The sequence below is a fragment of the Gracilinanus agilis genome, chromosome 2, assembly GCF_016433145.1.
Source record: "Gracilinanus agilis isolate LMUSP501 chromosome 2, AgileGrace, whole genome shotgun sequence".
NCBI lineage: Eukaryota > Metazoa > Chordata > Mammalia > Didelphimorphia > Didelphidae > Gracilinanus > Gracilinanus agilis.
The window spans coordinates 164,258,489-164,273,016 of record NC_058131.1 but is presented as its reverse complement, the minus strand read 5'-3'; the positions used below and the strand labels follow the sequence as shown (position 1 = coordinate 164,273,016).

The 14,528-nt window shown below is 35.9% G+C and overlaps 1 protein-coding gene across 1 annotated transcript in view; it reads right to left on the bottom strand.

Moving 5' to 3' along the window:
• The window catches only part of SH2D4A (SH2 domain containing 4A), a 112,595-nt gene that overhangs the window by 37,828 nt on the left and 60,239 nt on the right, over positions 1 to 14,528 (bottom strand). The window contains exon 5 of the mRNA XM_044663523.1: positions 8,196 to 8,276. Coding sequence (XP_044519458.1) covers positions 8,196 to 8,276 — 81 coding nt within the window. The remainder of the gene's footprint in view (positions 1 to 8,195; positions 8,277 to 14,528) is intronic.

Here is a 14,528-nt window from a genome sequence, read left to right as displayed (position 1 = left end):
TAATGGGGGAAAACATGAAAATGAATCCCAATGTCAATGTAACTTTGTTTTTGACAAGGTACTTTTGATAACCTGATCAAAGATTTTTGGAAATCAAAACTCTCTCACAGAAACAAAGGAAGCCAAATCCATGATAAAATGAATAATTACTTGTTATCTGCAATGCATGAAATTATCCATTAATTACTTGGCTAGCAGCCAGTGTGGTGTGGATGGAAGATGAATACTGCTGCAGACAAGGTCATAGTTGGAATATAATTATTTGACCAACCAAAGACAAATGTCATTAGTTGTTGAATAGATCCTAATTGATCCTCCATATGTTCTAGAAATTTCTTTCTTTTTTTTTTTTTTTTAAACCTTTACCTTCTGTCTTGGAATCAATACTATGTATTAGTTCCAAGGCAGAAGAGAGGTAAGGGATAGGCAATGGGAGTCAAGTGACTTGCCCAGGGTCACACAGTTAGGAAGGGTCTGAGGCCAAATTTCAACCTAGGACCTCCCATCTCTAGGCCTGGCTCTCAATCCACTGAGCTACCCAGCTGCCCCCTAGAAATTTCTTTAAAATATTCTTATTCTATTTACTTTGCTTAGTGAATTTGAAATAACATTTCCAATTTTTTCTTTTTAGAAATGAACTGTTTCATTCAGAGCTAGGAATTCCTTTTAGAAAGGAACTCTGGGTGGTAGGTGGGAGAGGTTCTAAGACAGACAGTAAGGATTAAAAAAAAAGGGAACTCCAGCCTTAAGTAGACTATTTGCCTACAATCAGTACGGCATGCACACTTAGTGTGATTCCAGCGAAGATTTGTGCCAATCTATTCACTGGCTCTTTCCCTCTTGTGAGATGGTGCCAGGGCGATGTTAGTGAAGGTAATACAGGGGTGAAGCTATGATCTTGGTCTTGCTAATATTTGCTTTAACCAGATGAGCTAAAAGGTGCTTAAGGAAGCCCATCCTTAACAGTTGTTGCTTGAAGGAGGGTGTATGAGGAGAAAATGAGGGGGGAATTGAGTATAAATTCAAGGTTCAAGGAACAAATGGTAAATCTATTGAATAAGCTTGCTGAAGCACCTCTAGGAATCAGAAAACAGAACATATGGTTCTCATTCTTACCCTTTCCCAATCCTGAATCCAAAGGCTAGCACAAAGGTTCATTTTTCCCCAAGAACCGTCCTGCTGCAGGATAGGGTATAACCGGTGTTTAATATGTCTTTAATGGATGGTTTTTTTATTTTATACGATGAGTGAAGCATGCTGTATAAATATTTGCTACCAAATACAATTTAATTTAAGATGGCTAGGTTGATATTCTATCATACTCCATTATAATGCTGATTATAGATATCAGATGGAGCCATAAAACAGTTCATTTCTAAATTGTTAACTTTTTCACGGAACATTTGCAACATCTCAAAGCTGGATCTAGCCCAAGTGATGATGTATGCTCTAACATAGGGGTGGATCAATAACTTCAATTACACAGGAACTCCCTCCACCAGTTTAATCATAACCCAAACCCTCCTTCTCATCCCAAGAAATTCTAGCCCAGATCCTTCCACATATCCTCTTAATCAATATGGTAGAGATCTTTCTCCAGGTCTTTGTTTTTTTTCTTCTAATTAAATTTTATTGATGCTTTTTATTTTTTAAGCATAGTCATTTCCAAATAAAGCCTCTCCACTTGTCCCCACTAGTCCTCTCTTATAACCAAAAAAAATCATTAAGCAAAATCAACCAGTACAGTGATTGCCTGCATGCTTCATCTCGAAGCAGTGTCCCTCCTCTCTTCTGGCTCATTATCTGTTCTTGGGAAATGTGATTGGTCAATACAATTACTTAAGTTTGGCTTTCATTTATGTTATCATATTATTTTATATTCCTTGTGTATAGCTCTTTTCTGGTTCTGCTCACTTTGCTCTTCATCATTTCATCCATGTCTTTCTACATTCAAAATTTTTTTCCCATTATGTTCACATACTACAAATTATTCAATCTTTCTTTAATCAATAGGCACCTAGTTTGTTTGCATTTTTAACCATGAAAAAGTATTGCTATAAATATTTGTTATATTCAAAAATTTGTTTCTGTCTTTGACCTCCTTATGGTACATGCCCAGTAGCAGATTTCATAGGTCAAGGGAACAAATGGTTTAAGGACTTCTTTCACCTAATTCTAATTTTTTTCCTCCAAATGATCTAACAAGTCACATTTTCAATACCAATATATTAGTGTGGTTGGTTATCTTTTAATATTTCCTCCAACATTTTTCTATTTTTGCAATTTCATGGGAGTGAGGTGAAGCCCTCAGGTATTTTAATTTGCATTCTCTTGTTGTTGAATCATTTTCTTTTCTTTTTTCTTCCTTTTAAAAAAATCCTTGCCTTCTGTCTTAAAATCAATCCTAGGTGTTGGTTCCAAGGCAGAAGAGTGTTAAGGACTAGGCAATTGGGATTAAGTGACTTGCCCAGGGTCACACAGCTAGGAAATGTCTGAAGTCAAATTTGAATTCAAGAAGAGGAGTCTTCCTGACTCCAGGCCTGGCACTCCATCCACTGGGTGACCTATTTTTATACCAGTCATTTTTTGGGAAATATTCCTTCTGACCCCCCTGAACTGAACTCTTTGTAACAAAGAAAAACAAGCAAAAACATTTGTTATAGAGGTCATATCCATGTAACATTCTGACCTCATAGTCCTCCCACCTAAATCCTGTTTGGATGGAACTATTTCATTCTATTCTCTAGGACCAACATTCATTTTTTTTATTTGCTCAGGTCTGGTTTCCTTTTCATTTACATTGTAGTGGTCATTGTATAAATTATTCATTTGGTTCTGCTTATTCACCACTTCTTACTACATATTAAAATTATACTACATTCCTATGCCACAGTTTGTTCAGCAAGTTCCCTATTGAAGGGCACCCTCTTTGATTCCCATTCTTTGTTTTCACAAAAAGTACTGCTATAAATAGTCCCATAGGTATATGGAGTGTCTCTCTCTCTCTCTCTCTCTCTCTCTCTCTCTCTCTATATATATATATATATATATATATATATATACATATATATATATATATATATATATTTATATATACACACACATGCATATATAAGTATATATGTATGTGATATTTTCTTCTGGTTACCTACCTCTACCCCCAGTGGGTATAGTAGAGAATAGGATAAGTTTAATCACTTTATTTTTCATAATTATAAAATGAGATCCAGAATGGCGGATCTAATTAATGGTCTAGCCAACACTATATCAGTGAGCCTTTCTTCCCATGGCCCCTCCAACAGTAACCATTCTTATTTTTGCTCATCTTTACCAGATTGCAGAGTACGAGGTAGAACCCTCTATTTTTTCTAATTTGTACTTTTCTAATCAAGCATATTATCTCATGATCATTTTCAGTTTACAATTCTTCATTTGAAAATTGTTCATATCCTTGAACTACCGATTGATTCCTGACCTTATGCTTTTAATTCTCTATAAGATTTGGAAATGACCTCCCATATTTAGGTTATAAATCCATTTAAAAATTTTAATTATTGTGTTCAATGTTGCAAGATGCTGACCTGAATCTAATTTTTATTAAATTGTTTTCTAGTTTGCCCAGTAGTTTATGTTCTTGGATTTATTTGGGCTTCTTTATTAGACTGATTCTAGGTATTGCTTACTTGGCCTATTCTGTTAACTGACCTACTTTTCTATTTTTTAACCATTAGGATATAGTTTTGATGATTACTACTTTATAATGCAGTTTGATGTCTGGAAATGCTCTTTCCCCTTAATTCCTACTTTCATTTTCCTTATTTCCCTTAAGATTCTAACCTTCTTATTCCTCTGATTGAATTTTATAATTATTTTGTATAGATTTATAAATTATCCCTTGGGTAGTTTGATTGGTACAATATTAAATCTATATATCATGGAAATATAGAATTTGAGAGCTGGAAAGGCCTTTGTTAGTCATGTAGTCCAACCCAAACATGAAAGGAATCCCCACTCTAATATAATCTGATATGTGGATATCCAGAGTCTCCTTGAAGATCACCATGGAGGAAGAACTCACTTCCTCTTGAAAACAGTTTTAATTTTTAGGAAGTTTTTCCTGGCATCTAGCCTAAATATGCCTATTTATTTAGAGTGCCATCATTTTTATTATATTGGCAGGGCCCACCCAGGGCAATGAGTAACTCTTCCATTAGTGAGGTCTTTAAGTAGTGATTTGTAGTTACATGTTCTAAGTCAGTCTTAGTATTTTAAACTCCCAGATAGTTTACATTTTGAAATGAATTTCTGATAGAAGAATCTCCTTCTGACTTTTGTTAGTACTATAGAGAAATGATGATTTTTTTATAGGTTTGTTTTGTAACCAAATATTTCATTGAATCTACCAATCATCTCAATTAATTTCTTGGCTTTTCTCTGAGTGTTTCTATGTAAATAATCATGTTATCTGCATAATAGAATTTATTGGTCTCCTTTTTGCTGATGTCTATGACTAATTTTCACTCTATGCTTTCTAGTCATCTTCTGCATAAATTTGCTAACCTCTTTGATGTTATATTTGAACTTTTTCCAACCCAGTTCTTCATCTCCAGTTCAGAAATCATGATCAAATTAACTCTGCCACCATTCCTGGATGAAGAGATTCAGTCCCAGGATCCTACTTGATTATCCCTGTGACCAAAATATCCCCTTGTGGCTATCACTCTCCAATGTCTGTTCACTCTTCCTATGCAAATGTGAGTTCCTGGAGGGCAGAGCCTATTTTGCTCTTGAATTTGTATTCCCATCACTTAGGACAGTACTTGGCATGTATTAAACATTTAATAGTAATAATATTATTAATATTATAGAAGCCAAATAAATCTGAGAGATAAACAAGAATGAAAATATAAAGCTGAAAAAACTATAAATGTTAAAGACTGATGGCAATTTTTGAAAGAAAATGTTGAATAATATATATTTTCTTTGGCACTACATTTTACATTTAAAAATTGGTGTTGTGCTAGGGCATAATAATGATGTTTTCTTGTTAATAAATTTTTTCATTCATTCATTCATTCATTCATTCATTTTCTCTCTCTCTTTTTTTTTTTTTTTTGCTACAACTAGAATTTTCAGAACTTTGTCAGTTCTAAAAATGGATTAAGGGGGCATCTTTGCTTTATTCTTATTTGAACTAGGAAAGATTCCAGTATTTTCCTAATGCAAATAAATAATGCTACTTCTTGGCTACCACAATACATATACACATACACACACACAGACAATTTTGATGAGTTTAATGGAATCTTCTATGCCTAACATTTTTAGGGTTTTTGACATAAATGAATGCTTTTGTTGAAAGCTCTTTTTTACACTGTAGATATAACCACAGCTTTTTAATATGTTGGATTGTGTGGGTTTTTTTAGGGTTAATATTTTTTTAAGAAACATTTTCCATGGTTACATGATTCTTGTTTTTACTTTCCTCTTCACCCCCCTTCAAAACCCCCTCCCCATATCCAACACGCATTTCCACTGGTTTTAACATGTGTGATTGTGTGATTTTCATTGAGTCACCTTCACATCCTCATGCATTCAACTTAATCATACTGATTTTTTAACATATATTATTGTAATATCTTTGCTATGATTTTATTTACATTTTTTGCATCAATATTCATTAGTAAAATTGGACTATTATCTCTTTCTCTGCTTCATCATTTCCTGGTTTGGAAATCAGAATTCTAATCAATTCAGAAAAGGACTTTGATGAAGTGCCTTCTTTATCAATATTTGAGCACAATTTTTGCAGCATATGTATAATGTCCTTTAAATGCTTGGTGGCATTCACTCACAAATCTCTTATGACTAGGTATTTTCCTTTCCTCTTGTCATTTCATTTCCAGTTAACTCACTTTCTTTTGCTGATATTGGGCTGTTTGATATCTATTTTTGTTTTAATAATTCAATCCTTTATATATTTTTGACAAATATCCATTTTCTCTAAGTTGTCAGTTTGATGGCATGTAATTGTATGTAGCAGTTTCCAATAATCCTTTAGTTCTTTTCTATTGTGAATCATCTTGTTCATTTTTTATTTTTGGTAAGCTGGTTTTCTTTCTTTGTTAAAAATATAATTTTAATTATCTAATGGCTTGTTCATTGTCAGTCTTTTCAAAACATCAGCTCTTAGGTTTGTTTGTCAATTTATAGTATTTTTCTTCAATTTTGTTGATGTATCCTGACTTTCACATTTTTCTTCATCTGCTCTTGGGGGTGGAGACTGTTTCTTTATAATTTTTGTGAACTGCATGGTCAGTTCTTTAATCCTCTCTTTTGGATTGTTTGTTGGATTGAATGTTTTCAAGAATAAATATTTTCCTCTAAGGGTTTTGTCAGCAGTATTGGCACGATGTTCCATTATTAATATTATCTAACATATTTATTGCTTCTATGATTTTTTTCTTTGACCACTCATTATTTAGGCTGTCATCACTTAATCTCAGTTTAGATTTATATCTTTCCCTCACATTTCCTTTATTGATTAGCATTTCATTATATCAGAGCCTTTAAAGGATGTTTATTCTTTCTATTTTGTAATAATTCTTTGAGATTTCTTTATACTCTAGCAATGATTCCCAAAGTGGGCACCACTGCCCCCTGGTGGGTGCTGCTGCAATCCAGGAGGGCGGTGATGGCCACAGGTGCATTTGGGGGCAGTGAATAACTGTAAGGGGGTGGTGACAATGTGACAGGGGGTGCTAAGTAATATTTTTTTCTGGAAAGGGGATGGTAGGCCAAAAAAGTTTGGGAACCACTGCTCTAGTGCAAGATCAATTTTTAAAAAATCCCTTACCTTCTGTCTTAGAATCAATACTTGGTATTAGTTGCAAAGCAGAAGAGTGGTGAGGGGTAGGCAATGAGGGTTAAGTGGCCACACAGCTTAGCACACAGCTAGAAAGTGTCTGAGGTCATATTTGAATCCAGGACTTCCCATCTCTAGGCTTGGTTCTCCATCCATTGATCCACCCAGCTAACCCCCAAAAGATCAGTTTTTAAATGTAATATGTGATATTGAAAAATACGTATGTTATCCAACATTTTCTTTCAGAAACTGCCATTTGTCTTTAACATTTACACCAATTTTTTCAGCTTTATGTTTTTATTCTTATTTATTTTTCTTTTGGTTTTATCCAGCTCCTATGATTAACTGTGTTATTATCACAGTTATTGCCAATGTTTGGAACTAGATGCTGTGCCACTAGGGAACATATGAGTGTTGCTATTGCACTCTAAGAGTTCACAGCGTGCTTTACATATATTATTTCATTTGATTATCACAGCTACCCTGTAAGATAGGTGTTGTCATTATCCCCATCGGAAGCAGCTAATTGCTACAGTGATAGGGCATTGGGTGGGCATGGAGTCAGGAAAAACCTAAGGTTCCAATCTGACCTCAGGCACCTAGTCGCTATCTGATTCTTGGCAGGATTTTGCCTCAATTTCCTCAACTTTAAAATGGGTATAACAATAGGACCTAACTCCAATAGTGGTGAAGAAATAAAGAAATGGCTTTATTTATTTATTTAAATAAAGAAAAGGACTTTAAGCAGTTCCTAGAACATAGTAGATACTATATAAATGCTTATTCCCTTCCCTTCCCCATTCTGCAGGTGAAGAAACTGAGATGTGGGTTAAGTGGCTTGCCCAGGGTCGGTCCCATTGTGAGATTCAATTGTCTAATGTGAGATTCAAACCTAGGTGTCCCTGATTATATATCTACATATCTATATCTGTACAAGATACAATGATATCATGTCATTTGCTTTGTTGCCTTTAAGCATAATGTAGTTAAACCTCTTTATCTCTCTCAACATTATCAACTTTCATTGTTATTTTTTTTAAATCAAGATGGCAAATTCTTGCTTTCTAAGAGTCTCCTAAAGTATAAAACATATTGTTCCAATTCCTCATTTTCACTCTATATGTATTTAATACTTTTTAAATGGATTTCTTCTATGTGCCAATTGTCGGATTTTATTTAGTAAAGTTGAATGCGGCTTTTTGGAACCATTTTCGAATTTTGCCTATAGCTTTAATTTCATCTGAAACAAATTTATTGATATGCAAGAATTACTGTAGAGACAGGCATTAATCATCTCCCCTTGATTTAAGACTTTTCAGAGTTTTCTTACCTGTTGAAATCCATAGGTTTTCATACGATTGATGGAATCTGCCAACATCTGCTGGATATTTCTCGATGAACTGGACGGTGACTAAGGATTTAATGACCCAGATTTACTATTATTATTTGATTGAGCACTCCATTTTCAAAAGAGATAGTCAAGGAATTATTAGCAAAGCTCAGCAATTGGGGATGGGGTAAAGAGTAATCGAAAGAGAATTCCACCTAGGATCAGAAAACCAGTGTTCAAATTCAGCTCTCCTCCCTACTAATTGTAGGACATATAGGATGAATCACAGTATTTAGCATAATTTTTAGAACCTATAAACAGCCCATACAATTAAAAGATCATAGATCTAGAGTTCAGTGAGACCTTAAAGAGTTCCAATTTTCTTAATTTTAGAGAGGAAATTGAGACCCAGAGAAGGTAGATAATTTGCTCAATGTCACACAAGTAATACAAGTCAAAGGCAATATTTGAACCCAAGTCCTCTGACTCTCAAGCCAGGGCTCTTTCTACTCCCCTTCTGCGTTCCTCAAAAGGTAGGAAGTGGGTATTAGCTTTGTACTGAGAATGAATTAGGATTATAAGCCCCCCAAATAATAAGAGAATAATCTGATTGTTAAGATAGGTTTAAGGGAACTTCAGCCTCCACTGGATACACGAGATTTTCAATGGAAATATATTAAAGCAATTCCCCAGATCACAAGTAGGAGGGCAGTGGCTGCTTTGTATCTGTAGAAAAGGCTGACATCCAGACAAATGAAAGTGCATATATGTGTGTGAAATCTCAAAGGCCAAAGATAAACTTTATATTGTCACTGTCTTCCTCTGCTGTTTATAAAGAAGCTTAACTTTAAGGACTATATTGATTATGGAATCTTAACTTTTTCTATGGCTCCATGGACTCTTCCTTGGCCATCTGGTGAAGTCTGAGGATCCCTTCTCAGATTAATGGTTTAAAAGTGTGAAATAAAGTACATCAGATTACAAAGTAAATAAATTACGTTGAAATAGTTAATTTTTTTTAAAAAAATCATGGATCCCTTATGGGTCTGTGGATCCCTGAAATAAATAAACAATATACACCGATTGGCTACATGGATCTTTGCAAAGGAATGTGCTTTCCTAGCTCAGTAAGGGGAAAAGAAAGCCGATTGGAACTAACCTGAAAAAGGTCATGAAGGAAAAAAGGAGGAGGAGAGAATTGCATATGCCTGAGGATAGAGTTTAATGGGAGAGGGCTCCCTACAAGGATCAACAAGGTTGAATGGTGTTTAGGGGCTGTGGGCCCACTTTCAGGGGGTCCCTCACTCACTTTTGCCATCAATAGACAAGGTTGATACCGATGATGCCATGTCTTCATTACTTAAGTAAAACAACAGCAATGAGGACCTGCTGCCTGTGAAATGTCACACACTCCTAGGTGCTGAAGCATCATTACAGGACAAATTGCTTTAAAGGGTATCTACCGATTATCTAATCCTTCCTCCAGTGGTTTGGCCGACACCATAACTCCATTCCATGTGAGGGCAGTCTGGGGGAATGCTAAGAGTCTAGGACTTGAAATTCAAATCCCACTTGCAATATTTCTTAGCTATATTATGAGCAATACAGTGATTCAAGACAACACCAGGTCGCAACTTGGTGGCTCAGTGGATTTAGAGATGAGAGGTCCTGGGTTCAAATATGGCCTTAGACATTTCCTAGCTGTGTGACTCTGGGAAAGTCACTTAACAACCCTCATTGCCTAGCCTTTACCACTCTTCTACCTTAGAACCAATACATAGTATTAATTCTAAGATGGAAGGTAAGGATTTAAAAAAGAAGAAGGTAATTCCAAAGAACTCATGATGAAAAATGCTATCTGCCTCCAGAGAAAGAAATGATAAAAAGAGTGTGAATAAAGATTGAAACAGACTATTCTTCACTTTATTTTCTTCATGAGTTTTTTCTTTTTTTTAGAACTATGTATCTTCTTCCACAATATGACAAATATGAAAATATGTATTGAATGACAGAACAGATATAACCTTTATCAAATTGCTTACTCTCTCAAGGAAAGGATGAGACAGAGAAATTGAGACTCAAAGCACAAGAAAGCAAATGTTAAAAATTGTTTCTCTATGTAATTGGGAAAAAAATAGAATATTACCAGAAAAAAAGATGACAATCCATTAAAAAAAAGTTTCCTAGCTTTGTGAGCACAGGTAAGTTCTTTAACTTGAACTTTAACAGGAGCAATAATACCCACAGTATTTCATAAGACTGCGGTGAGGGTCAACTGAGATAATGTACCTAAAACACTTTGTAAACCTTAAAGAATTATATAAATATCAGTTATTATTACATTAAATACATGCTGACATCAATTCCTCTTCACCTGAGTACAACAGCAAAAATGAGGACCTGGTTGGGGGGTGAAACACAATGGGAAAAACAAGTAAGGGAGTTTCCCTCAGCTCTATCAACTCACGATGTCCTTCAGTGCCAATTCCTGTGGAATATCCTTCTACTGTGGTGAAGCCAGTCTCCCTTTGTTAACTGTTAGAATGATGGAAGAGTGTGGGGCATTCCACACTGCACTTTGTTCCAATATCATGCTAAACCATTGGGCTCTTTGCTGAGTCAGGTCCAGAACAAGATTGGAGTATTAGAAGGTTGGACAGAAGGGACACAGGTCTGGGAAAAAAGCCAGGTGAGGCCCAAGATAAAGGCAGAGTTAACTGATTGCTTAAGAAAAATTGTGAGTGGGGGTAGCTCAGTGGATTGAGAGCCAGGCCTAAAGACAGGAGGTCTTAGGTTCAAATATGACCTCAGACACTTCCCAGCTGTGTGACCCTGGGCAAGTCACTTGACCCCCCACAATTGTCTACCCTTACCACTCTCCTGCCTTGGAGCTAATACATAGTATTGACTCCAAGACAGAATTTAAGGGTTTTAATTTAAAAAGAAAAGCTGTGAGTATTTATCCCCCACTTCCTTCCCAGCTCTTTTTATGGTAACACTTGTAGGGTTATTTGTCAATGTGATGGACTTAAGAGGTGAGGAGAAAAGGAAGGAAAGAGAGATGATGGCAAAAAGAATCCTAGTTGTGGATGGGGGTATAATGGCATCTATAGTAAGAGGGAAGCTTATACTTTATGCTACGTTCCCTTCTTCCCTTGACCATAGACTTCTCAGTGAATTCTAAGCTTAGTTGTTTAGCTTAGTATATGCTAAGATATAGTCAGAAGCATCCACCTTATTCAAGTTATACAAGTACAAGAAGGAGGGTTCTGTTCCTTAGTTTCCCTATAGAACGTCAGCTCATCAAGGGCAGAAGCTGGCTCATTTTTGCCTTCGTGTCTCTCCCACCTAGCCCCAGCAGTACGTGCCACCAGCAGCAGGTACTTAAATGGTGCTTGTTTGCTGAATGATGACTTGGGCTTCAAGCATGGGCTTAGGACTAGTACTGAGAAGTAAATAAAGTAAATAAAATAAAATAAATAAATGTGATAACATTCTTTTCTCAATTGTTCAAATTGCTCTGTGCCTCTAGGGACCTGATTATAGAAGTTTGGGGCAGTGAAAATGAACTCAACTTTAACCCTCTGGGCTTCAGTTTTCTTGTCTATAAAATGAGGGACTTGGATTAGATGACATAGAAGGTTTTTTCACTTCTAAATTCTGTTGTATAGTATAGAGCGTGGTAAGCAGTAACTGTATTTACTAGCTCTGTGACCCTATGCAAGTCATTTCACCCTGTTTGTCTCTCCAGTGTCTTTGCCAAGAAAATTCCAAATGGGGTGACCAAGAATTGGGCATGACTGAAACAACTGAACAATGAGAAGCAAGAGACACGATGGGGTCGTGACTCCTGTGACTAATGGAAGAGCACAAATGGAAAGAACAAAACCACTGATGATCTGACAGAGGGGCTACCAAAGCTACTCTAGCATTGATTGCAGTCTATTTGATTTGTTGGGCATGCAACATTCACAGGAACATAAATCCCGAGGCATTTATCACAAACTCTGAGCAAACCACTTAATGTCTCCACACTGCATTAACCTAGGCAGCTCTCTGCAGACTATAAGTTGCAGAGAATATGTTGACAGCATTGAGGGAGGAAATTTCCTCACCTGGGAGTTCTCTATACCATACCAATGAATCACAGATCGAGTCCCTTTTTCTATGCAAAAAGAGTGAAATATTTGATGTTTTCTATAATAAACTTGGAGCTTTGCTTCAAAGACAGTGCACATGCACACAAAGTTTTGAAAAAAATCTCAGGGATTTGTCCTTTTTTTCCCCATTGCTAAAAAATCATATTTGCCCACCTGCAACCTTGTGCTCACATCCACACTGCTGAGACCTCAGATTCCCTTGTAAGTTGACTATCCCTGAATTAGCCTATTCTGCCCCCTCGTATTGATGAAATAGGATCTATTTTAAGTCCTAAGCAATGCTGTGTGTGCATTTTTGGTCTGCACAGGGGGTTTTCTCCCCATAGGAGAAATTCCCATGTGGCAACTTCTTCCACCAGTGTCCATCAGCAACGGTCACTCAGAGAAAAGACAAAGCCATGTTTCTTTAGAAGCAGCATAGAATAGTGTTGTTCAGTTGTGTCTAATTCTTCATGACTCTATTGGGTTTTTTTTTTGACAAAGATATTGGAGTGGTTTGTTATTTCCTTCTCCAGCTCATTTTTACAGTTTGAGAAAACTGAGGCAAACATGGTTAAGGGACATGCCCAGAGCCACAGAGCTGGTAAGAGCCTGAGGCTAGATTTGAATTCACAAAAAAATGAGTCTTCTCTGACTCCAGGAGTGGTGCTCTATCTACTCTACTACCTAGCAGCCCTAGAGAAGAGTGGACAAAATACTAGAGTCAGGAACCAAAGGATGCCCGGGTCAAAATCCGTCCTGACGTACTTATTGGCGGAGTAATTCTGGGCCACAGCCTCTCTGAGCCTCAGTTTTTTCCTATATAAACTGTACACAATGGCACCTATAGCACAGACTTGTTTGAATCAAATGAGGTCATTTAAAGGCCTCCTATAGAAATGTGACTATTTTTTTTCCTTCTGACTCCAAGACTGGCCCTCTACCCACCGTGCCATGCTGTATCATAATTTATAATAAATCTGTTACTTTAATCACCTTTAAAAATATGTTAGCAGTCCAAAATAATAAACTAATGTTAAGCAGCTATACTAACAATGATCTTTTTTATTGAATTGAGGTTTTTATGGAAGATAGTCACACATGTAAAATGGTTATATTATAGCTACAAGTAATATCATAATGTACTATATATGTACAGAGTATATAAATACTGTTTGTAATATGTTATATTTACATTGTAATAAATATAAATATAATAAATTATAGAATAACTATATCTAAAGTGTACATATATAATACATTCTATGGAGAGAATAATATAATATTATTCTCTTTATAATATCTCTAAATAATTGCATAAAAATTTCAATAGGTTCTTTAATAATTTTATGATATTATTCTGGGTACTTCTAAGAGAACAAATCACAATCTATCCGTGCCTATTCATTCCACAGGATGCTTGCCAAGGAGGACTGAAGTTCAAAGCTAGACGCAAATAATTACTATCTGTGTATTAGATTAATTTTAGTTTCCTCATCTATAAAATAAGGTTGTACAAATGGCCCTTGAGATCATGCCCATTTCTAGATTTATGTTGCTATAAGCCTTCCAAAGTTCATGCATGAAGGATTTCTCCAAAGTGGTCTTCCTATATAACTTTTAGTTTAGTTTAGTTTTTTTTTTAACTCTTAACCTCCATCTTAGAATCAGTACCATGTATTGGCTTTAAGGCAGAAGAGTGGCAAGGGTGAGGCAATGAGAGTTAAGTGACTTGCCAGGAACACACAGCTAAGAAATGTTTGAGACCAGATTTGAACCTAGGACCACCCATTTTCCAAGTCTGACTCCCTATCTACTTATGATCTTTAATTTTGAGAACATTTTGATATCCTGGGAGGTAGGGAGAGAACATAGATCACAAAATGTCAGAAAATTATTATTAAAATTATTTCTCCATGTAATCTGGAAAAAATCTAAAAAATCAAAATAAAATATACATTTACAAAAATTGATGAATTTTCTGACTATCAATCCATTCATCATCCTTCATTTTCATTACATGACTGATCCACCACCATTTCCATTCATTCTTTTGCAAAGTAAGGAGATCTTTTATGTTGCTTCATACATAAGTGGTCTTTGGTAACATGCTCCAGCCTTCTTACAGCCATCCTTTAAAACAGTGATTCCCAAAGTGGGTGCCACCGCCCCCTGGTGGGTGCTGCAGCGATCC